General features: G+C 44.5%; 1 protein-coding gene across 4 annotated transcripts in view; it reads left to right on the forward strand.

Moving 5' to 3' along the window:
* The window catches only part of ASTN2 (astrotactin 2), a 990,319-nt gene that overhangs the window by 116,252 nt on the left and 848,268 nt on the right, over positions 1-25,799 (forward strand). For all 4 annotated transcript variants that reach the window (XM_053566512.1, XM_053566522.1, XM_053566529.1 and 1 more), the window contains exon 2: positions 13,302-13,489. In XM_053566512.1, the coding sequence (XP_053422487.1) occupies positions 13,302-13,489 (188 nt within the window). The remainder of the gene's footprint in view (positions 1-13,301; positions 13,490-25,799) is intronic.

Raw genomic sequence — 25,799 nt, forward strand, 5'->3', positions numbered from 1 at the left:
CAGTGGGAGCATCCTGCCTGGACTCAGGGAGGGAAGGCTGCACAGGAGAAGGGTCTTCTGAGTTGTAAGCTATTGCTGCCCAACACACATCCCAGAACTTAGTGGCTTAAGATGATTTTTGAGCTCCTAGTTATATGGTAATTTAGGCTGAGCCAAGTTGGGCAGTCTTTTTTTTAAATGTTACTTTGTAATTTCTGTTTTTATTTTTTTTAGAGGCAGGGTCTCACTCTGCTGCCCAGTCTGGTTGCAGTGGCACGATCATATCTCACTATAACTTTGAACTCCTGGGCTCAAGTGATCCTCCTACCCTACCCTCCAAAGCAGCAAGGACTACAGGTGTTTGCCACCATACCTGGTTAATTTTTTGTTGTTGCTGTTGGTTTTTGCTTTGATGTAGAGATGGGGTCTTGCTATGCTGCCCAGGCCAGTTCGGAACTCTTGGCCTCAAGTGATCCTACTGCCTCAGCCTCCCAAAGTATTGGAATTATAGGTGTAAACCACCACGCCTGGCCTTGGGCAGTGGTTGTAATGGTTTTGGCTGACCTCTGTGGGCTCTCTTCTGTGTCTGTGGTCAGCTGACTGGTTTGCTGGCAGCAGGATGACCCAGGAACTCCTCTCTCATATTTCCTATGCTTAGCAGTAGACTTTGTCTTAGGCAGGACAGGCAAGTGGGCCATGCTTTTCTCACTAACCATCAGGTTGGCTTGGGCTGCTTCCCATGGCAGGGGCATGTGCGGAGCTCCCCCGAGCAGCAAGAGAGGGGCCAACACTCTGCTGAGAGAGAGCAGCCCAGGGCACCAACACTTGTCAGGTCTCTGAGTGTGTCACTTTTTACTTTGTCCCATGACTTTGATTCCAGGGGAGGAGAAATAGACTTCTTTCTTGATAGGAAGATCTGCAGTGTCACATTACATTGGTTGAGACACAGTGAGGAAGAGAGTTGTTGACAGTTGATACAGTCTGCTTACAGCTGAGATGTGAAGACTAAGACATAGGCAGGCAAAAAAGAGAGCACTGGAAGCAGCATGAGCAAGAGAGCTGTGAGCATAAAGGCAGGGAGCATGCAGGAAATGACACAACTGGAGAGGGGCGAGGCGCAGGAGTGCACGGTCGTCACAGTTTGGTTGTATGAAATGCATTGGGTCTAAGTCAGTGCTGTTTTGATAGATACAGGGGTAGTGCGGTGAGGCTGGGGGACAGACAGGGGAAACCGCGTGTGCTTAGCCCCACTTCTGGCTCTCCATTTCTCCGAGGACCTTCCCCAGCCACTATACCTCAGTATCCCAATCTGTGAAATGGCAATCAGGTGTCTGACCACCCGCTTTCCCTGGGCTTCGCGTTTAACCTTTTATCAGCCCATATTCATCCAACTCCTGCTGTGGCAAAAAGTGCTGAGCTACCAAAAAGGAGATAGGAGACCAGAGGGCTCCTGGTCCAGAAGACTCCTGTGATGTAGCAGGGGCGATGAGAACTAGGGATGGGTGAGGTGTGTGGACTAAGGAACGGGACGGGAACCTGCCAGTGGAGTTTAGAGCTCAGAAGAGGAGAGGGCCTTTCAGCTGGGGTTTGGACAGTCAGTAATGTCTGTGTATGCAGTGGACAAGATTAGGACAGTTCTGGAAGGTGGCACAGTAGGAACAAAGGCTAGGAGGCAGGGACGCTGCTTGGGGCCAGTGCACTGTGGTAGGGTTCCCACAGGCAGTGGGTTCAGGCCAGTGCCTCCTGCCTGGGGTGAATTCATCCTATAAAGATATTCTTCCAATCCTGCCTCCCCTGCCACTATATAAGCAGCGGATGGAGTAGGCATCAGATCAGTGCACTCCCGCGGCCTCTGTTCCATTGCTGGTTTTATAGGTTTCATTTTTCCTCCCTTACCCACTGCACTGCATGGTGCTGTGTTCTCCTGACTCATCGCATTCTTTACCTGCTGGGTCTGAACTCATGCAAGTGGCTTTCAGATGCTGATCCCTCTGGGTTGGGCGGGAGGGGGTGGTGATGGACAAGTGACACATAAGGAACCCTCTTGGCAGCATCTTCAGGAGAGGCTGAGGGAACCCTGGCAAGAGGGAATCGTCTCATCTCTCCTGCTGCCCAATTACTTTTAGGAGTCAGGGAGGTTGTGTATCTCCCCTCTATGAATTCTTGTCTGAGAACAGGAAGTGGATTGTGAAGCTGTGTGACTTAAGGCAAGTCACTAACCCTCTCTGATCCTCATTTTTCAGATCAGTAAAATGGGTGGGCTAGATCATTGATCTCCATCCCTTTACCCTTTCTTTCTCTTATGATTTTCCAGGATTCTAGGTGACTGCTATCGGATGGCTTGAAGGGTTGGAGGGGACTTAAGCGGGGATAGGCAGAAGGGTCTCAGAGACTATTTTCAAGTGAAGTAGAAAGTTATATATCTCTGTGACCTCTGCTTCTTTTTTCTTCATGTTTGATTCTGTCCTGCCACACCCCACTGGTCTTAAAACACCTCAATTCTTTCTTCACCAGTGGTGGGATGGAAAAGAGTGACGGGAAGATAGACAACTAACCAGGAATATCCACATGCTAAATGCTGTTCTAAGCTCCTTCCAACACTTTATCTCCCGGCGTTCTCATGGCGATCATAAGAGATTGGTTTTATGATTCCCATTCTTCCATATGAGGCAAGCGAGGCTCTAAGAGGTGAACTGAATTTGTGAAAGGTCAACTCAATGAAATTCAGGAAGGAGCAAAGTAATCTTAAAAACTCATTCACCTTAAGGTGGAATGCTTCATATGCCTCTCTCCTGGGAGGTATTTGCATCTTAAAAGCAGAGACTTGACCCTGGCAGATGATTTTTGAATGATGAAATGTATAGGCAGAGTGTCTGCGTGCCCCAGGAGGACTCCTGTCCAGGGACTTAGAGCATTACGCTTCTGGCATGGGCTTGATTCTTCCACCTCTTTACTCAAATGAGCAGATACCTTTTCTCAGCCCAAGTAGGCCGGTGATAGAGCATTGGACTTGAATTCAGGAAATCAGAACTTGAACTTGTGCACTGTCACTTATTAGATGGAAAGTTTAGGGAAAGTCTAGTCCCTTTTGGGGCCTCAGATGTCTTGGCTAAGAAAAAAACAACTGGTTGTTGTGTGACCTTACCCTACCCACGTGGGTTTCCTGGGAGGGCCAAATGAGACAGTGAATGCCTGGCACATCATGGGTGTTGACAAAGGTGAGTTGCTGGCCCCATTCATTTACGATGGTGGGGGACAGAGGAAAGGGGAAAGAGGAGAAAAATTTATTGACTCTTGCGATGTGTTATAAAAACAAAAAAGGAGAAGAAAAGAAGGAAGAAATAGCAAGCACACAGAGCAACTGAGGGGCCGCAGTGAAGCTAAATGACAAAGACCAAGCGGAAAAAAAAACTGGGGCAAGGAGGGAGGGCAGTGGTTCGGGAGGGAATGAAGATAGTAATGAAAATCCATTCCACCGACCCTCCATCTATTTCCAAATCTAATCTGAAATGATATGCTTTCCTCCCTTGCCAATGTGTCTTAATTTTTCCCTTCCCCTCCCTTATTTAACTGGGTATAACCATATTATTTATCTCCACTGAAAAGCTTGGGAAAACAATTTTGTGTAGATGCCACAGTTCCCAAAGGAGGTGGAAATGGGCAGCTTGGGTACCAAGGCAGAGATGAGCGTGGACAGTGGCCTGCGGGGAAGGTATTGGAGGCCCCTCTGGGAAGCTCTTGTCTAACTGCTGTTTCAGGACCTGCCTGCATCACAACCCCGCCACCTGTCCACCCTCTGTCCTCAGAGGACACCTTACAAACCCAGCACACCCTTGGCTTCACCCTGTGGGTGTTTAACGGGGCCTGACATCAGGACCTCTTAGAATTATGAAATGTGTAGATTATCGCCTCTTCCTCCATGCTCTGTCCGAACCCCCGATGCGCAGTAACCGAGGAGCATTGATTCCCTCTCACATGATTCCCTGCGTCCGATTTGTGGCTCCTGCTGCATGCATGTTGCCCTTGTTGATTTTCCTTTTTCTGCTTTCCTAGATTGTGACTTTCTTGATGACAAAGGGATTCAGGAAATGTACATTGAGTGGTACATTTATGCAACAATATTTTATTGCATGCCTCCTTCAAAGCTAAGTACTGAGGGCTGCAGTGACCTAGGCAGGCACAGTCTTCTACTATGAATGAATGATTATGTGGGTAGGTGAATGGAAAAACTGAAGAAACTACTGCTGAGTGGACATCAAGGAATATCCAGCCTACACTGAAAAGTCGGGAAGACACAGTCAACTCGATCATTTCCTTCAATTTATTCTCAGGACCCGGCACTGTGGCTGGCACGGTTTCCACAGTCAGTAAATGATTTACGGGAGCTATATTGTTGGATGAAGTATATTGTTGGATGATTGCTTTTGCCTACAGAACTAACTGCAGGACTTTGCAGATTTCCAAGCATGTTGCTATGTGTGCCCTTACTCTCAGATCTACATTAGATGCGATGGACATTAGATGTGATCGTGACCTCAATTTTAAAGATAAAGAAGATGATAGAGGCTCTGTGACATTTATTATTTTGCTAGGAAATGGTCTATTCTCCAATTGCTAGCCTCCTTTTAATTTTCCCCTCTAGAGACTTGATTAAGCAGTCCTCTCCGTAGTGACGATCCTCTTATTTACAGCTCGCTTTCTCCACAGCACCAAGCCTCCTGCCGTCCTGCCCTTGTTCTTCCTCCATCTGAAGTGCTCTCTACCACGTGGACGTTTGTCTACATCTTGCATCCTTTAAGACTGTTCTTGGGTTATAACTGGGTTATAGCTTTCATGTGAAAGCCATAAATTAGTTTCGTAGTAGGGCTGAGCACTCTGGATATTTTTTATTCCATACTTGAGATACTTTACTAAGAAGAATATGTTCCAGCTCCATCCATGTAAACATGAAAGAGGTAAAGTCTCCATCTTTCTTTAAGGCTGCATAATATTCCATGGTGTACATATACCACAATTTATTAATCCATTTGTGGATCGATGGGCACTTGGGCTTTTTCCATGACTTAGCAATTATGAATAGGGGGAAAGGGGAAAGGGAGGGGAGGGGGAGAGGTTGGGCGGAGGGAGGGTGATTGGTGGGATTACACCTGCGGTGCATCTTACAAGGGTATATGTGAAACTTAGTAAATGTAGAAGGTAAATGTCTTAACACAATAAGAAAATTCCAGGAAGGCTATGTTAACCAGTGTGATGAAAATGTGTCAAACAGTCTATAAAACCAGTGTATGGTGCCCCATGATCACATTAATGTACACAACTATGATTTAATTAACAACAACAAAAAAAGACTGTTCCAGGAAGACTTTCTAGATCCAACCAGAAGTAATCTGTTCTCTCCTAAGCTTCCTACTTTGACTTATAGCTATTTATAACATGACATTTCTCAGCCCCCTTGGGCTGAACTTCTGAGGACAGAGTCCCTGAATGCCAGATCTTACAAAAGATGGTTGACTAAATGGCCTTTTATACTGAATGTGTGTTTACATCTGCTACAGAGGTAATATATGGTCAATGTAGAGAAAACTAAATCAGAATTTGATTAAAATCACCTCTGGTCCCACCATTCTTAATGTTCCAATGTATTTCTTTCCAGCTATATATACAAATGCTTATGTCTAAACAGAATCATATGATTATTGATTTTCTCTATAACTCCCTTCTTCCCCCTTCATGAAAATGTAAGCTCCTTGAAAGTTAACGTTTCCTTTCTCATCATTTGCATTCTCCAGATGTCTAAACTTGAGCTAGATGTTCAATACATTTCTCGGGAGTTGTTACATTAAAATCAAGCCATAACTGATACCCGGCATGGTCATCTCTTCCTCCATTCTCTGGGAGCACCCATCTGAATTCAAATATAGAGACAGCCCTGTTCTACCTAAGAAACATTTATGGAATCACTACTCTGTGTTTGCCCACTTTGCCAGGCAGTAGGCTACACAAATTACATTTCCCCACACTAGAATCCAATAGGGGAAGTCAGCTGTGTAAAGAGATCATATATAAATACACACGCACACACATATACCAACACGGTGGTAAAATAGGATGCTATAACTGTGTCTATGAAATAATATTTAACAAACGTAAAATATTTGTGATGTGCTTACCAAGTATCAAGACCATGCTAAGAACTAATTTATTTGTGTTACTACATTTGTTTCTAAAAGCAACCCTATGAGGCAGGTGTTACTATTACGCTCCTTTGGTAGATGGAAGAACTGAGGACAGAGGAGTTAAAAGTTTGTCCAAGGACACATAAATTGAACACAGGGCAGCTGAGATTCAAATTCAGACAGCTGGTGTGCAGACCTATGATCTTGCGCCTCATGCACTGCACTGTTTCTGCCACGTGGAACTGGAGCGGGGAGGCTGTACGAGCATCCCAGATGACTTCAGAGCAGGGAACGGGTCAAGTGGGGAGGACCTTGGAGACTCAGAAAAGGCACCCTCAGAGACACTAAATTAGGAAGTAGCATAGTATATGTATTCAATTATATCAGTATCTCAACAGATTTAATAAATAAATGCAAGGAAAGGCGTGAAAAGAAATAAGACTGGAGAGAGAAGCCTGTGCCAGATCATGGAGGGCCTTGTGTGCTGAGCTCCTGAAGTTAGATCTTATTCCAAAGGGTAGTAGGAACCACTGGAAGGTGTGAACAAAGATATGACAAGGTCAGATTAAAATGCTAGAGATTTCATCCTGGTAGCTATTTGATGGATGGTGATAAGAAAGGAAGGCTGGTGTTAGAAAGAAAGACCAGTTAAGGGGGTCTCTGAAGTCTCTGTTTGCTTCTTGAGATTGACTTGGCACCTTGTCCACTTGCTGCGTGCCCCAGAGGGCTGCCCTCTGTGATTCGCTTCACCCAAGCACCTCTGGGTGTTCAACTGAGGTTGACCCATGCAAGACACCTACAAGAAATTGGCAGGTGGAAGGAAAGTGAGGTTGGTACGTTTTACCCTTGACAGCCCCCACCCTGGGCCATGCATTTGCAGTAACTGGGTTATTCTACCTAAGGCTCCAGCTCCTTCCTATCTGGCAGATATATGGTAGCCCTTTCCTACAGCTATAGCTCTTCAGAGTTTGCTAAACCCCTGCTCTTGCTTCTTCAAGCCTGGTTGCTTGCTGTCACCAACCTTGGAGCGCTTCACTGCCCAATGTTGGCTTGCCTGAACCATGCCCGACCCTGTAAAGCTGTTAAACACTTCCCAGTGTTCTTACTGAGTGTGTCTTCTCTTTCTGATGAGACCCGGACGGCACAGAACCATTTGCAATCGCCCGTGAGAGTGATGATAAAGGTTTGCACTAATGAACCATTGTGGAGACGAAAAAGAGTGTGAGCAATTGAGATTATCTCCCAGGACCGCTCAGCAGGACTTGCTGCATGTGACACCCAGGCCGGAGCAGCCAGTGGCAAGGTTGATTAAAGTCAGCATCACTACCTTTCCCAACTCTGTCTGCCTAGGCAGCAAGTCTACTCATCTGATGTCTACTTCTCACCACCCCGTGAGGTGAAGACCATTTACAAACTGCTTGGAAGCTCTCTCTGGGCTGCTGCGAATAATCTGTTGGAGGGTCAGACGGTGCTGCAGCATCAGAAGGAGGGTTAGTTAACCACACAAGAGATATTACCAAGATGGCTTGTGCTCTGCTTATTTTCATAATGACCTTCAGGAATTAAATAAAAATACAATGAGTGCCGTACATTAGGAGGAACAAGCCAATTGAAAGCACAACATGCCTTGGAGATTATATTTTTCTTTTTCAGGAGACTGAAAGACATCGGTGGCTGGCAGGGCAGGCTGGCAGTCTACCTAGAATCACTGATGAAGGCTGATCCCTTGCTTGGCTTACACTAGGTGGTTGAGGGGATTTGAGCCTGTTGAATATTTCAGGAGTTGCAACGCATAGGGGGCTGTGGGGGGAGAGCAGAGAAAGGTGAAAAAGCAATCCCTGTGTTTCTTTATGATTCCAATATAAAACCAAGCTAACCGGGGTGGGAGGTAGGCAGGCAGCGGAGTCAGCCTGCTGCCTGAAGGCATGGCGCACCAATTCTCCCACTTTAATATCTGCTGTTTCATTTTATATTCATCATGTCAGCATAATCTGCCTTTATGGGAATCGTCTTGGTTCCCGACCAAATGCGTTTAGTCCCCCTTTTGCTTTAGGTTTGATTGTAATATGACTTGAAGACTTCAATGAAATGTTTATGTGGAAGGAGTAGGGAAAGAGAAAAGGGAAAATGCAATTGGAAAATCAATCAGCAGGGAATTTCAAGAGCTGGTTTGGGTCCTGCTACTATTTAACCTGTTTTTAATGGACACAGGACTGGCTCTCTGATCAAGTGTACTCCACTGGGTCCCTACGGCATGCCGAGTAAACTATACACTCTGTCACCCAGCATTCAAAGCCCCTACCTCTGTACTGAGCTACATTTCTAACCCGACATTCCACCACACTCCCGCACACATGTGCAGCTTTGTGCCACTGAGATGCCCAGACAATCTCCATGCCTTTGTCTCTCCTCTGAAGGACATTGACAGGTCCATCCTCTGCAAGGCTCAGGCCACTGCACTTTAGTTCTTGATCTGCAAGCTAGGAAGGTCTGTTCCCACCTTTGAGTTTCAAATAGAGCTTCACTTATTCTTTCTTTAATTCTCTGATGAAATTTAACACTCTCCAAATTCTATTTTTTACTGCCTCCACCATCTTATTATGGATGTGTATAAATACGTGTGTGTATGTGTATGTATGTACACGCACACACACACACTTCAACCACTCAGTAATTATTTATTGAGCACTTATTATGTGCCAAGCACTTTCTCAAAGTGCTTTAGAGCTAACAGGAAGTAAGCCGTGCAAGGTTCTTGTTCTTTATTGCCTTGAGAGACAGGCAATAAACACACGTTCAAGAAAATATATAAATAAATGTCTAATAGCCAGAAGTGCTAGAGAAAGTTTTATAAAGAGGATATGATAGAGATTTGGATGTGTGTGGAGAGGAATACTTGAGTTAGAGGAGACAGACACAGATTTCTGAACAGATATATTTTGGATTGAGAGATATAGACAGTTGCAAGCTCTGTGAGGAAAGTTCTATGCAGATTGGACAGAAAGGGCTTATGCCGTGAGACAGGAGGGAGCCTGAGATGTTTAAGGAAAGCGTGTCAGTCCCATAGGGCTGGAGCATGTAACTAAGGGGCAGTGGTGGGAGATAGGCCAGATAATGCACAGTCTTCTGGACCACAGTGAATGGAGAGTGTGCTTGTGTGACGTGGGGTGAGGGGCCAGAGGGCTGGGTAGAATTTCTGCTGTGAGCTCCCTGAAGGCAAGGCTCCTAAACTGTCTGGAATGGAGTAGGTGCCTCATAAGCACATTGATGGAGTAAACAAATGGCTGGATAAATGGATGGGTGAGTGAACAGGTGATCAAGGCCTTTTGCATCTGCTAAAGCAGTTTTCTCTTTGAGGACTTGCGCCCCCCTCCCCCTTCTCCGACAACAGTTTCTTTTCATTGTAATAAAGTGAGTCCAGAGATTTTCTCTGTGATTCAATATTTACTGTGTTTCATACACTGTTATTATCATTTAACGTTTACTGTCTGCTGACTGTGCACTCGTCATGGTAGCAAACAAAGAGCTCAGCTTAGTTTTGGTTCACGGGCTAATTTAGTCAAGAAAAAGCAAATGGTGTAAGTGCAAATGGTCTAGTAGAAATAGGGTGGACTGGAGACCCATTCAGTCCAGCCGGGTGTGGATTCACCAGTGAACTTAAGTCAGTAACAGTCTGTGACCCTTTGCTTCCCAATCTGAACATGGGAAGTGGGAACCTCTTTAATTGGGGGTGGGGGTGGGGTTCAGACATAGGCTGAAGAAAACTTGAGGAGTAAAGAGCTGATTTCTGCCAGTATCCCTTTTCTTCCTCTACCTCCATCTGTGCTATGCCGTGTCGATCAGAAGTGGTCTACCTTGGAGCTTTCTTCTGGAACCGTTCCAGGGACCCAGCACATTAAGTGCCTGCCCAGCCAGCAGCATACAGAGCTGCTAAATCAGAACCTGGTATTTTTAGTGGCAACTCTCAGTCCTGGGTTCCCTGGGCCTCTGGTTTTGGACTTCGATGCACTGAGGGAAAAATGAGTGAGGTGTTGTGCCAGCAGTTTATCATAACGTCTTCACCTTGCCTTGGCCCAGCTGGCTGGCTGCCAGAGAGGCTACTGCCAAAGCCTCAGTGCTGATGGGGGGGAGTAGAATGCCCCAGCCTGGGAGAGAAGAGAGTACTGGGAAGACACCTGCTTCACAGATTGGTCACCTAGCCTCCTCCAGCCACCACAGTGGGCTCTCAGGATCCTTTGGGGCTTGTGTTCTAAGAGCAGATGAACCTTTGTTATTCTCTCCAGTCCTGTTTAATTATTTGAGCATCAAGGGAAAAGCAGGCATGCTTCCATTTGGACTTACAACTCACTGTGTTCTGGCTACTTTGTCTTTTACTTGATGATAGGAGGCCACAAGAGGACAAAGTGAAAGCTGAGTCTTGTGGGATGCCTTCTGCTGTGGCAGGATCCCTCTGCCTCCTGGCTGAGGGACAGGGGGCAAGGGTGGAGGGGGAAGCCAGGTGAGATAGCTCAGAGGGTTGCCCAGTGGCTGAAGTGGAGGTGGGGAGAAGGACTGGATTTTCAACAGCTTTTGAAGGATTTCTTGATGAACTGGCTATGAAGTGGGAGAGAAGGCAAGCAGTTAAGGATGGCTCAAGAATTTATTTTTCCCAGAGTATCTAAAGGGTGAATTAGATCCTGTCTCTATTAACAATAAAGATGATGATAATAAATCAATAGCTAACTTAAAAATTCTAAGGCAGCTTTTTCTTTTAGCACATAATAAGTGCTAGATACTTTTCCAAGAATTTATCAACCAGTGTATGGTGCCCCACGATCGCATTAATGTACACAGCTATGATTTAATAAAAAAAAAATAAGAATTTATTATTATGAACCACAAGGAGTTAGAGTCTATGGGGAAAGGACGATATAACAATAAACTGATGGAGTTTAGTGACCAGGTATCATGTGGGTCATTACGAAAGTTTTGAGATACACAAAAATCAAGAAACATAAAATCCACGTGGGTGGAAACAAATGAAGCCCTCCCAGCAACACTGATAAGCTGTCAGAAGTTGACACTTGCACAGGTGAATTAGGAAGGACACTGTTGACTGTGTGGAGTGAAATAATGGACCATAATATAATCTGTCTCAAAAGTTTCATAGTGACCCACATATCTTCTCATTTTTTTAAGGTGATTCCTTTTCCTTCATCCTTAGAGATGACAGGGGCTGCAGTGGGGCATGGGGAGAGATAGCTGGGTAAGGAAATGTTCTAATCAGCTTGCCCACCAGTCCCCCCCAAAGGGGCATGAATGCACTCACAGTCTTTGGGGCCTTCAGAAATTCAGTCTCAAGGACACCTCTGTGTCTCAGGATGGGGATTCAAGGTTCTAAGCCTCAGACAATGCTAAGGCTACTCATCTCCTACTGTGATTTTCACTTGCGTGCAAACCTCCATCATTCTCTAAGAACCTACGCCCTTTTATTCCTAAGATGCACTGGCAGGAATTTTCCTGGGACATCTTCCTGGGCTCATCCCTTTGGGAGAAGATACTATGGAAAGACATATAAACCCAGAGCAGTGACACTTTTGGCACCATATACTATCACCCTTCTTATTTAATAAGAGACCACGCTGGTTTACTAGTTGTCGTTACAAACACTATGAGGTCGGACAATTAAGTTCACAAACTCATCCTAGAAAAAGTGCTACTTTTCATTGTTAAATACCACTACAGTCACCTTCAAAACCCTCCCTTTGGTTAACTAGTGACAGTAGTGATATTCAGCAATGATGCATATAGCATTTTTTCTAGGATGAGTTCACAAGTTTAATTGGCAGAGCTCGTATGACAACAGCTCTGATGGCCATTCCAGAAAAAGAGTCCCAAAATTGCTTTGCAGGGTGGACGAGGCATCTGTGCACAGCTTTGCAAGGGGTGGGTACCTTGACCGTGACCGCAGTGATGTTCAGCAATGAAGTATGTAGCACATTTTCTAGGATGAGTTTGCAAATTGAATTGTCCAACCTCGTATTTAAATGATAAGTATTTTAAAATGTACTTAACAAAGGCAAAAAACCCATAGAGATAAGAGTTAGAAACTTCAAGTCAGAAAATCTGACTTTACAATTTACTAGAAAGTCCTAACTCCCCATTGCTTATATGAGAACACTGGGACGGGGCAGTGGCTTTTCCCGTATTTTTAAGCCTAATGTACTCAGCCCTACTATGAAGCTAAATTATAGCTTCACATGAAGGCTATAACCCAACTATAGCACCAGACTATGGGGAAAGGGCCAAGAAAGGGGAAGGGGGGGGGAGGTTATCATGGAGGGAGGGTAATGGGTGGGGCTACACCTACGGTGCATCTTAGAATGGGTACAGGCAAAACTTACTAAATGCAGAATACAGATGTCTACATACAATAACTAAGAAAATGCCATGAAGGCTACGTTGAACAGTTTGATGAGAATATTTCAGATTGTATATGAAACCAGCACATTGTACCCCTTGATTGCACTAATGTACACAGCTATGATTTAACAATAAAAATAAATAAATTAAAAGAAAAGTCTTGCTTAGGAGCAAGACTGCTCTTATTAGAGCTGGAGAAATATGCTCAGGATGACCCTCTCGTCATGCTCCTAACCCGTGCGGGCTGACACTGAGGCACCATGACCCTCTCGTCTTGCTCCTAACCTGTGTGTGCTGATGCTGAGGCACCTTTGCTGAGCGGCTGCTCTCTTGGGTCTTTCCAGCTCTGAGGCTTTGTTGTGATGAGGACGTCTAGTTCTGCTTCTGGAGAATTCACATCTAACTTCTTCCCTGGCTTGTTCCTGTCTTCCCTTCCTCTTCTAGTTCCCTGGCCCCCGAAGATTGGAAGCACTTCTGCCCTTAGTTTCCTTCCACTCTTGGCCTAGAATGAATTGCCTTATCATGGGTAGTGTTTGGGAAGGGGCCCCAGACAGACCTGAGATCAAACCCTGTCTCTGCCGTCTGTTACTTGGGGTGAATCTTGGTCACTGGTCCTCTGGCAGGTGGACTTGATTTGAACACAAAGTAGATGCCTTCTGAGCTCCTGATTACATGCAGCTTCTTCCCTTCCGGGAGCACCAAGGCCAGGATGCCACTCACCACGCCTTGGGTCTTGTCTTGCAGAGATGTCTGGCACGGCGGCGGACATCTCGCTGGTGCACTGGAGACAGCAGTGGCTGGAGAACGGCACCCTGTACTTCCACGTCTCCATGAGCAGCTCCGGGCAACTGGCCCGGGCCACCGCCCCCACGCTCCAGGAGCCGTCGGAGGTTGTCGAGGAGCAGCTGCACATCCTCCACATTTCTGTGATGGTGAGTGAGTGGGCGCGCAATGGGGGCTGGGAGGACAGCGAGGCCGAGAGATGGAGGGAGGCGGGGAGATGTCTGCAGATGGAGGGGAAGAGCCAAGTGCAAGAGGTTAGAATGATAAACAGAAAATCAGATGGATTCCGTGGTGTCTCTTGGACTGATGCATAGCCATCCATCATCTGTCAGCTGTGACAAACTAATTGTGCTTCGGAGAAGAAAATAACGGGTCTCTAACTTTTTGGCCTTTTGGCTGACATCTCTGGGAATAGCTGTTTAACATCTGTCACGTGCCTGACCTGCTTTCCTTAGGGCTGAGGTTCAGTGCTCCCAAATACCACTGGTCATTCCAAGAATGACTGAACAAGCAAAATTGGAATAAAACTGGAACTGGCTGCCCTTTCCCAAGTGACTATGATGTTTTAGGTGCTTTAAACAGCAACCACATGGTGGGCCCTGAAGCCTGGCTGAACATAGCCAGTGCAGGGGTCCACAGAAGCCCCATTGTCTTCACCTATGGTTGTGAGTGCCATGGCAGAGGGGCACAGAAACTCACCCAAGATCATCCAGCTGAAAAGAGGTGGAGCTGCCCGGGGGTGTATGAACCTAAGCGTGTCTGGCTACCAATCCTGAGCTATGTCCTCTGCAGTCTGTTTTCTCTAAGTTTAAGAATTTCTTAATTATCTACCATGTGGCAAGAACTCTGTTGGGTACATTTATGGCAATTATCTCATTGTGCTCTTGCTAAGAATGTGTGAAGTCCGGCACATCACCTTCATAGAAAAGGTACAGGCATGGGCACAGGGAGGCGATATGGACATCCAGCTCTGTGGGCCCCATGGGCCCCGTGGGCCCCGTGGGCCTGAACTCTGTGAGGCTACTACCTCCACAGAGAAGGTCACTAAGGCTGATACCATTTGAGTGGTAGTCTGAAAGAATATAGGCTCCTATCTGTGATTTCTTTAAAAAGCTGCAATTAATGGCTTTGTGTAGTAGATAAAATAAAAACTCAGAAAATAAATCCGGTATACAGAAAGTACAAGGTCTAATGGGCTCACGACAGGATCTGATAATAGCTTGACATCTACTGGTGCTCTGTGCTCCTCAAAGCCACTCTCGCATTATCTCTGCCTTTTCTTCTTTAGCGCAGCTCTGCCAGCTGCATGAGGTTAGGAGACGCTATCCTCAACCTATGTATGAAGAGTGTGTGGCGCCGAGAGATGAAGCGATCGGTATAAAACCACTCGACAAAACAGAGCCACCTCATTTCGTCCTCGTGTTTACCCATCAGCAATGTTTGTCAAAACGTCCCCGGGCAGACCTGAGTTTTTGGTCTCTTTTCCTTGTTCCTCTTCAATGAACACACACACACACACACGCACACACGTGCACACACACACGCACACGCACACACAGCCAGACAGCAGCCTTAATTTTGGACCTTACACGTGCTGATTACGGGGAACAAATCAAGGCCTTTGTGTTATTCATGGAATGAGTGTGATAGACTTTTTTCATATATATATGAAATATATATGCATATATATGTATATTTAGCAAATGATGCAGGCACGTGCCAAGCAAGTGGATGTCTGCGTATGACTTGGGGTACAAATGTGCGACCATCATCTCAGGGCACTTGCCGAGTGCCTCGCGGAGCGGGGGACACCACCGGATGTTAGGTAGGGCCGAGGGGGTTTCCTTGCTCTTCTTCTTTTCATGTTTGAGAGACAACTTGTATTCTGACTAACATTTATTGAGCATTTTTCTGTGTTGCAACCCTGAATTTATATATATATATGTATTACATGTATATTATATGTGTGTATACATATGGATATATATCCTTCCCTTAACCCATAATCTAGGTAATACTATCTCAGTCATAAAATGAGCCTCACATTTGCCTTTTCGGCCTCTCCGCCCAGTGTTCATTTCACTAAATCAGACTTTCTCCTCAGGACTGGAGGTGCTCCTCACCTTTTGGTTTTGCTCAGTCAGTTCAACTTGGAAAAAATAACTCACTAAGACCCAGATGTCACTGAACTGCCCTGTAATTCAGGATGTGGCTGGTGGAGTAGGGGATGTGGCAGCTGGCACACTGCAGACCTTCCCTGCCCATGGGCCAGGGTGGCCCAAGGCTGCCCCTTTTGATTCACCAGTTCAGAGCTCTAGCATCTGGCTCTATCCTGTTCCTACCTTGTCCTTAAGGACAGAGTCACATCTGAGAGATGCTGAACCCCAAGGTGTCTGTTGCTGGAAGGCCCAGCCTCTCAGAGATGGGACACAGCTCCGATAGCACTGTCCACTGTGTGGAGGTAAGGAGACCAGGTGACAGGCACTCGGAACCTCAGAGCCAGAGTGTAAAACTCTCCTCTGATGCATAACTCTCTGGAGGATCTCGCACAAAGTATTCAACCCCTGTGCCTCATTTTTGTCATCTCTAAATGACCATTATATTATCGCTTACCCTGAAGATACATCAAGCCCTTGGATCAAAGGAGCTTGGCACCTAAGATCGTTTGCTTTTGGTACTAGGGGGACTTCATTTGACAAGTTTGAGACGTGCTGATTTATTATCCCTCCCCTTGTGTGGGTGGAGAAATTGAGTTGTAAGGCAGGCTGGAACCTGCCTGGGAGCCCTCAGTCAGCCTGCAGGGACTGACCTGAAGACCAGGCCTCTCTGTGGCTCACAGTTCAGCGAGAATGATAAGGTTTGCTTTCCCCCATCCCCAAGCTGCTTTTCAAGATGGTGTTGAAAATGGCTGGGTCTGTCTCCCCATTTACATAGATCAGAAACCTGAGATTTAATGCATTTAGCTGACTTGAGTAAGGCTATGTAGCTCATAGAAAGGCAATTCTGGGGCCAGGCTTTTCCCAAGATTCCAGAGTTTTGTCAAATAGCTCCTCATGAAACCATGACTCTGATTCTGGGGCTGTCCTATGGTTTTTATCCTAAGTGATGATCTGAGATAGTATGTGACAAAACTCAAATCATTCAATCAAATCTCAAAGAAGTCTGGAGGCTAGGATCCATAATCACCATTCTTTTCTTTTCTGCATAAATATGTGTATTCTGCTCAGCCATGCAGGGAAAACAGCTCCCGCTCAGCCACTGGAAACCCCTACAGTCCATGCCTACCGGGGTGGAACTGGCATGCTCTGGAGGCTTGTTAAGTCCTGATTTGCGTGCATCTACCTTGTCCCAGAAGGTTGCATCACCTGAATGTTAACATCCCCAAGGGTGACGCACTGAGGAATTACTCAGTGAATCTGGTCCAGGCAAAGAGCATAGAATCTCATCTCCTCTCGTCTTCTGCCCAAGATGCAGCTACTCTGCAAAGTCGCACAGCCTCCTCTGCCATTCAGGTGGCTCGCTGCAGAGAAGGAAACAGGGCTTTGGAATTCAGCAGACCCTGGCTCCGAACTCACCCCTCTTGCTTCCCACTTCCTGATACTTTTACCTTGGGTGGGTCCCTTGATGTCTCTGAGCCTGTGTTTCCTTATCTAATGAAACAAATTCTTTGAGATTGATCATACAGATGTCATGGAGTTTTTGAAAAAATCAGAAGAAATACAGGGTGGACATAAAGTTTGTGTGCCATGTAAATCATAAACTAATTTAATGTTATTATTGCAATATGTTTTAAGAACTCCAGTCTAGGAGATGGTAGACTTTGGGTTTAATATCATGTTTGCTGCTATTTTGCTATTTGAGCTAGATAAATAATTATAACACCTAACCTTTTTTTTGAGCATTTACTATATGACAGGCCTTGTTCCAAATTTTGTTTCATGTGCATTATCACATTTAATTATCCCAACAAATCTTAAGGCAGATATTACACTGTCCCTTAGATAATGAGCCTGAAATGTTAATAAAGTAAACAGCTATCGATGTGAGCTTGATCACACAGAGATTAAATGGTAAAACCAATATCTCATTCTATATAAGCTGACTCCAGAAACTCTGCCCTTCATCTGTATAGTAGACCACCAATTCTCAACCCTGTTGTATTAGTTGTTGACTTAACTTACAAGATTTCATAAGTGAATTCTTACAAGGACTTCCCCTTATGTGGAATTCATGGATATTTTATGGGGATGTATGATTTGGAAGTCACCTCCAATTTTGAACAACATCTCTATTGCTCGCTTTATATCCTTGGCCAAAGCACCTTCATCATTTGTAAAATTTGGATGATATTCCCCAATTCTTAGAGAATTCTAATAATCAAATGATATCACACAAGTGCTGTACATGATGGAAATAATTACAACGGTCATTGAGAGCTTTCGGCATGGTAGGCTCCAAGAGCAGCATCTGCCGTACTCTGTTTAGTTGTTCTGATACTTCTATGAGATAGGTGCTGTTATTCACTGTTCTGACCTTTGCAAGATAGCTGCTCCATCTTTTCACTCATTTCCAGGTGAGGATTCTGGGAGTTGGTGAGATTTTTGCATCTTGCTTATCCTTATCACTAGCAAGTGCTCCATCTGGGGTTCAACTGGTCTGTCCAAACTGAGCACAATTCTGCATGGTAGTGCATGAGATTCTGTAAGTGCTCAAAAGGCAGTAGCTGTTATTACAATGTTAGCTGTAGTGACAGTCATCATGCATTTTATTTACCAAGTATTCACTCTAGGTGCTCAAAATACTTGCTAGAACTTGGAAACTTGTCAGTTAAGGAAAGCCGAATTGTTCATGCCAGCATTTTATAGATAGGAGAGAAGTCACCCAAAGGAGGCTGAGTGATTTGCCTGTAGGGTCAGAGTCAGAGGAAAACAGCGGCTTGAATCCTGCAGGTGCACTTTGCCTTGTTCACCAGCACAATGTCGTGAGCTCCTCACTCTCAGCCAGCCGAGTCTGTCACCTATGCAAACTGGAAGAGTAAAAAAAGATGTTCTTTCCATTTCCTCATTTAGAAAGTGGGAAGAGTTTACCTACCTCTGGCAGCCATGAGATTAAATGCAAAATGTTCTAATATTCTTCCTTGCATGTAGGTGGCTTTTTTTTTTTTTATTGCTGTTGTCATTGTCACATTGACATTTCAAGATATATTTTGCTTTTGTATTGATCTAAGTTGCTATCAACCAAAGTAGTTGCCACTTGTGCTTCAGAGGTTGGTCATAACTCTCCTCTCTCTCCTCCTCTTTGTTAACAGGGAGAAATATAATTTCATTTTAATATGGTGTGTCTTGAAGATTTCCACAAGAGTTACTGGATAGAAACTGTTTGAGATCAATATTTTTCATCTAGCTCTTTTGTTTTTCCCTTTGGTCTTTTTGGTAGCAAAATATTTTGAGAAAGGGAGATGAAAAGGAATGTTTGGCTTGATGTAGAAGAAGGAAAAAGAACTTAAAGGGCGCTTTTCTTGCAGAAGGAACATCCCAAAGAAAATACTGCCTGTTTTTGCTTGTGTCCACAATGAGGGAAGGCTCGGAGGGAGCAAAGTTCCTGCACACAGCAGGATAAATCTTTCAAAGTGTTTGTGCTCTCCATCCTTGCTGGGGTCCCACCCTGGGGGCAGGTCTGTTAAGACCTGTGGATCTGGAGGAGACTAATAGAAATGATGACAAAGAAAGAGACAAGACACACAGAATGGAATTTTCAAAGGTGGGAACCCATGGGACCACCATCTCTGCATGTGGGGTTCTGAGGGTGGTTCTGAGTGTCACTTCCACTCAGCTTTTATGAAGACTGTTTGCTCATTAGCCCATAGGGTAAGCTGAGGAAGGGAACAAAGATCCCAGCAGTTTCTCTGAGCGAGCATTGTTTCTATAATAATCCTATTGTTTCTATAATCATTACCTTAAAGGTCTGAGCAGTCATGAGAAATCTGGAACCTGAACCTTGTGTGGGGGAAACCTCCTGTCTGTGGGCACACACGCAGATTCTTAGGGGGGTGTTAATCCTACTAGTTCACTGTGGAGTAAAGCGCCACTGGCATCAATCTCCTCTGAAGACCAGTGGGAGAGAGGAATTTTCCTCTCATCACCACCCCAGAGGGGCTTCTTCTGCAATAAGGGGCATAATCCCCGCTACCCATATTTCAGGTCTCCAGCTGTTCCCTGGATCTCTTCCCCAGGCAAATACAAATCTCCAAAATGGGCATTTGCTTTGACTGTTAACTGGGCAGTAAACGGCCTAGTTAATGTATCTTTCCAGGCCTTGCCAGAGCATCTTCTGTGGCCATTATTCCTTCAGAGTGTTCACAGATGCAACAGGGGTGTTAGTAAGCTGTATCACCAATAGACCAGAGCTCTAGGAAAAGCAGGAACTTGCTTAGGTAAGAAATTTAGCAGCAGCTGGTTTAAAGGTAAACTAGCTGACTTTCCTTCGTTCCAACTCACTCAGCTTACTTTTTAGTTTTTCCTTTTTTCTGGGGGTGCTATCCCTTGCCAAGAATGGGGTCTTTATTCTCCATTCTTCCTGCAGTCTGTAGGGTAGACTGAGTCAGGGAGTAGTGAGTATCTTGTCCCTGAGGATATGCAAGCAAAGTCTGGAAGTCCTATTCATTGGGGTCTTGAGAGGAAAATTAGTTGAATTAAAGACTTTTGTAGTTCTTTCAACTTTAGTTGATTATGACTCTGTGATATAATAATATATAGAAAAATGTATTAGGGATTATAAAATGCCACATAAATTGAATAAATTATTCTTACCATTCTCGATCAATAGTTTTGTTTAAGGAACATTTGCAATATTGGGATGATACTTCTTAAAATTTTTCTGTGAAAGATAGCTTTAGATCATTTCCCCAACCATTGCAGTTTTTCATTCACAGCATATTTTTCCTTTATTCGTTGATTTAATCACTCAGTCTTGTAGTGGTTTACCTGCCTATTAAATCTAACAGTGAAAATTCTAGCTACTGGTAAGAAAAAGAAAGAAAATAAAAAGCTTGGAAAAAAAAAGTCAACCAGAAGCTGAGAACAAGCCAACTATGGGATCTAGCTGCTAAAAGTGGTCTCATATTTTAACTTGTATCAATAAAAGACTAGTTTTCTGAACAAGTAATTATAGAGGTGCTAGGTGAGAACTGAATATTGTATTTATTTCTGGGCCCACATGGTTAAAGAAATAATAACTGATTAGAAGACTTATAATCTGAATAATCAAGACAGTGGCAAGTCTTAAAATAATAACAGGCAGTGATACAGTCCTTGTATACATAGAGAAGTTTCCCAAAATACGTATATAAATTTTAAGAAAAGTAAAAACTGTATTAAATTTATAATACTCAAGTCACATTTGGCTTCTGCAATTACAAGAAGTGCTCAATATAATTCGTATTCATCTTTTGTTATCAGTATATATTGAGTATCACAAATTTAATACATTTTTCCCTTTCTTAAAATATGAGCACTTTGGGGGGCTCCCTCTGTGTTTAACACATTCAATTCTATGGTAGCCCCAATTCAATAGATACTTTCATTCCTCCTGTTCTCCTGCTGAGAAAACATAGGCACAGGGATTATAGCTAACTTGAAAGAACTGTGAAGTCTCTATATCCTAAGGTTCATACTCTCCCTCCATAACTGACTTGGTGGAAGTGAGATGCATGCGTTTGTTCTCTGCTCAAATTTTCTCATCTCCAATGATCTGGTGATGGAGGTACTCACCTGAGGGGGTTGTGAGAATTACACAAGGATTATATATGTACAGAGCATACATGCTAGAGCCCCTCGCACATTCCTGGCTTTGTAAATGTCACGAGTCTGCTGTTTATGTGCATCAGCTTCCTCAGGCTGCCATGACAAAGTCCTACACATTGAATCCCACACTTTTGCAGGTTAGATGTTTGAGACCAAGGTATTGGCAAGACCGTGGCCCCCAAGGCACTAGCGGTGGATCTGCTGCCTCTGTCCTAATTTCTAGTCGTGCTTTGGCTTGTGACAGCACAACTCCAACCTTCACAGGCATCCCGCCCATGTAGATGCCTGCTTCTGTGCCCTGAATTTCCCCTTTCTGTAAATACCATCATATTGAGTTGAGTCTCACTCTAATGATCTCACTGTAACTTGATTACCTCTATAAACACACTATGTCTAAATAAGGCCACATTCTGCTGTACTGAGGATTAGGAGTCCAACTTGTCTTATTTTTGGAGGATACCATTCAACTAATAAGAATAAGTGCTATCACTGTGTTATATAAGAATGATTGCTGTTGAAGGTCACTCAGGACAACTAGGGTAGAGGAAGCCAAATGGTTAGAGATCATGGGTCCCAAAAGCCTTAGAAGGCACAATGGTAAGGAAAGCATATCCTGACTAAGAGGGATTATTTTAAATGGGAAGGTGGCAAAAATACAGTCGTGGGAAAACCATATGTATACATACCCACAATAGGTATGGCTAGAACTCAGGAGTCCCAGCCCTGCCATTTACATGCCCTATGGCCTTATGCAAATCACATGAGACATTGTGATTTGCATAAGGCCTTGGGGCACATAATGTCTCCTTGTCTCCATCCTCAATGTCTCCACCTACAAATTAAAATCTCCAAGCTTATCCCAGTTGCCTAGGAATGATGAAGTTTGGTAATACAAATATTCCAAATACTTTTTTACATAAGTGAGCCATGCTCCATTTACTTTCTTTTTTAAGGAAGGGTATTTTTTAATTTAATTTTTTTTGTTATTTCATATTAATATGAGGGTACAAGTGATTTCAATGCATCGTGTTTCTAAGGTAAAGTCCAGGTTCTAGTTGAGCCCCTCATCGGAGGTGTGCTGCCAACTTTTATACTGTGCGCATTAGGTGAGAACTCACAAATCCCACTCTCACGCCCCCTTACTGCTTCCCTCCTCTCTCCTCCCTCCCACACTTGAATACACTTGTGTTTTTCTCTCCTGTGTGTGTAGTTGTTTATCTATTAGTTTCACATTACTATTGACTACATTGGGTACTTGCTTTTCCATACTTGTGACACTTTACTAAGAAGAATGTGCTTCAACTCCATCCAGAAGCCCTGAGAGGAAGGGGAACTTTTATATTACAAATAGATATTTTTTCAAATATTTTACAAATTTAAATGGTATGATTCTTGTAGCTTGGCCCTCAACAACAGGGATTCATTAAAAGCCTCAGGGTCTCTAGCTAGGGTTATGGGCAAAGGAAGAGAGTACGCCATGGATTCTGTCTGTAGGAAACTTAGTTTCTCTCCCCCTTTTAGGGATGAACTATAGAGAAGTAGACCCAGTGTGGAAATCGGTGTCAGGAGACTGGGCTTCGAGCTTAGACCACCACACACCAGCTGTAGAGATCTGTGCAATCATTTCACCTCACAGAGCTTCTAATTTGGTTATTTGCAAAATGAAATACACAATTAAAATCCTAACATCAGTGTGAGATAATGCTCATGAAAGCACGTGGTGAGATTTTCCCAAAAGTAATAGAACTATAAAGTGTGTTTGGAATATTGGAGCTGAAAGCCCCTTTGACCTCATGGCATCCAGTTCTCCAGATTAGTCAGCTCTTGCATGTTTATTCCACAATGACCTGAATCTCAGGGACTGGCCAAATAGTGCTTTATTTCTCACGCATGTTACATGTTAGCAGCTGTAATCATTGTGGCTCAGCTCTGCTTATCTTCTCCTTCTGGAACTTTGGCTGAAGGGGAGCCCCAGTCTGAGACATTTGGTTTTCATGACATAGGGAGTGAGTAAGAGTTGGCAGGAATCTTGGGTGTCTCGTGAAACTGATGCTCAGATATTGGTTCTCTCACTTTCTAGCCGCCAAAACACAGCACATGGCCCAGCCTGGAGCCAATGGCTGGGTGTGCAATCCTGCAGGGTATACACGGGCAGGCAGTTGCAGACAGCAATAGAACATACCCCAGCCTCAACTTACAGAAGGGGAAAATGATGCCAGAGGATAGACGTGCTCCAGCCCTGCCCCATTATTCTGAGCCATCGATTAAGCCCAGATGGAAAAGTTGTCAGCGGCATCCTGGAGATGGCAAGAGACAACCCTGGAAGGGGGCCTCAGAGTGGTTCTTTTGAATCTTCTGGCCAAAGCGGAATGCAAAATAAGAGTATGTCTAACAAAAAAAAAAAAAATTCTGCATACTATAGACAGAGTGAGGCAGAGAGAAACAGATGGGAAAAATAGATATCCACCTGTATTTGAGAAATTATTCTGTGTTAGTTATATAGAAATTGCCAGAGAGACAGAGAGAAATAAAGGGAAATTGAGAGAAGGGAGAGCCAGGGATGGGGAGAGAGACAGAAAAATAAAGGGAGGCTGGGTGCAGGGCCTCATCTGTAATCCTAGCACTCTGGGAGGCTGAAGTGGGAGACCAGCCTGAACAAGAGGAAGACCCTGTCTCTACCGAAAACAGAAAAAAAATAACTCGAGTGGTGGCACGTACTTGTAGCCAATTCTGGAGGCTGAGCTAGGAAGATTTCTTGAGCCTGGAAGTTAGCCATGATGCCACCACTGTCCTCTACTTGGGGTGACAGAGCCAGACTCTGTCTCAGAAGAAAGAAAGAAAAGAAAAACAAGAAAGGAAGAAAAAAGAAAGAATGGAGGGAAGGAGGGAGGGCAAGAAAGGAGAAATTGGCAGGAACAGACAGAAAAGAAAATAATTTAGTGGTAGAAGCAGAGGCGGTGGAAGAGGAAACAGAAAAAAAAAAAAACGTGGAGGAAGGCAGAAATAAAATGGGAAAGAGGGATCAGAGTGACAGGGGCACATAGGGCTCAGTCCCCAGAAAGAGCAGGGGAGGCGGAGGGAGTGAAGGGCAGGGCGTAGGGTGAGTTGGGGGCTGAGAAGGAAGCAGACAGCCAGCAGCCAGCAGAGGCTGAGGTTGGAGGTCTTTGGGTTGGTGTGGGTGGAACCCATCTCCATAGATCTGACGGAGGGGAAAGGATTAGGCTGCAGCAGGAGGTCTTGGAGAAGGGAGGAGAGAGCAGGTATCGAGAGAGTGCCGAGTAGCAAATTGATGGGGGGCAGAGGTTGATGGGAATGTCCCCTGGGTGGGTACTCCCAACTTCCTATGCTTCAGCCTCTTGTTCCACATTTCCCTTTCCTTCAAGAACCTGCGAGTTTTTCTATTGCGTCGTAACAACAATGCAAAATGAATGAGGTGTTGGACATTTGCAGTGAGGTGTTCACACTGTGAACTCTCTTTCTCATTGGCTATAATACCTGCCAGAAAAATGGAAGGCGAGGCCCCCACCCCCTTCTTCTCTGTCTTCAGAAGGCAGCTGGGTTTTGTAGAAATAATGTGGATTTGGAGACAGACAGATGTGGATTCAAATCATGGCTCTTCCCCTTACTGCTGTTTGCCTTTAGGCTCCTTAACAAACCTCTCTGGTTCTTACTTCTCCTGAATTGTAAATGAGGCCATGGATACACCTTTGCTTCTTGGGGTGTGGGCAGAAATAAATGGTTATAAAAGGCTGGCTCAGGAGGTGTTTTCAAAGTGCTGCTCACAGCAATTCTTTTCTTTTCCTCTGGGCTTTCAAGAAAATTCTAGTTTGTTTTCGTGCTTGGCCTTCACAGACATCCTTTGAGCTAAATTGGGCAGGAGTTATTAAGAATATTGACTTTAAAATACTGATATAAATAATGGACTAAATAAATAAATGGGGTAGAAGAGATTGCTCTTTCCTACAGCAGAATTCCAATTAATAAATGTGGAAAGAGAGAGGGAAACAGAAAATCACCATTAGGCAATCAGCAGTGTGATAATTACCACTGACAAGATCCACCGATGTATACTAAAATTAATGGGTGAAACTTCGGGAGGAAAGAAGATACTTTCCACATCTCGAAGTAGTGCCCCTTGAATATTTATTAATTACAAAAGGAAAATACTGACTTTACGGTGGAGAAATGTGGCAGATTCCACGTGCATTGGCTTCCCAGGGCTGCTCTGACAAATTACCACAAACTAAGGGGCTTAAAACAACCAAAATCGATTCTCTACGAGTTTGTCTTTTTTGTTGTTGTTTTTTAAAATTCATGGAAATGTATGGGGTGCACGTGCAATTTGGTTACGTGCATAGATTATGTACTGCTCGACTCAGATTTTAGGGTATTCATCCCCCAAATAATGTTAAGTAATTTGGTGTCATCTCTCTCCGTCACACCCCCTCGCCCTTCCAAGTCTTCAGTGTCATTTCACTCTCTCACAGTGTCGGAGGCTGGAAGTCTGAAGTTGAGGTGTAGGCAGAGCTGCCCACCCCCCCCCCCGGGGATAAAGGAGGATCCTTCGTTGCATCTTCCAGCTTACCGTAGCGCTTGGCCTGTGGCTACATGACTCCAGTTTCTGCCTCCATCTCCCTGTCGCCTTCTCCCTGTGTCT

Source organism: Nycticebus coucang, chromosome 2, assembly GCF_027406575.1.
Source record: "Nycticebus coucang isolate mNycCou1 chromosome 2, mNycCou1.pri, whole genome shotgun sequence".
In the NCBI taxonomy this organism is placed as follows: Eukaryota; Metazoa; Chordata; class Mammalia; order Primates; family Lorisidae; genus Nycticebus; species Nycticebus coucang.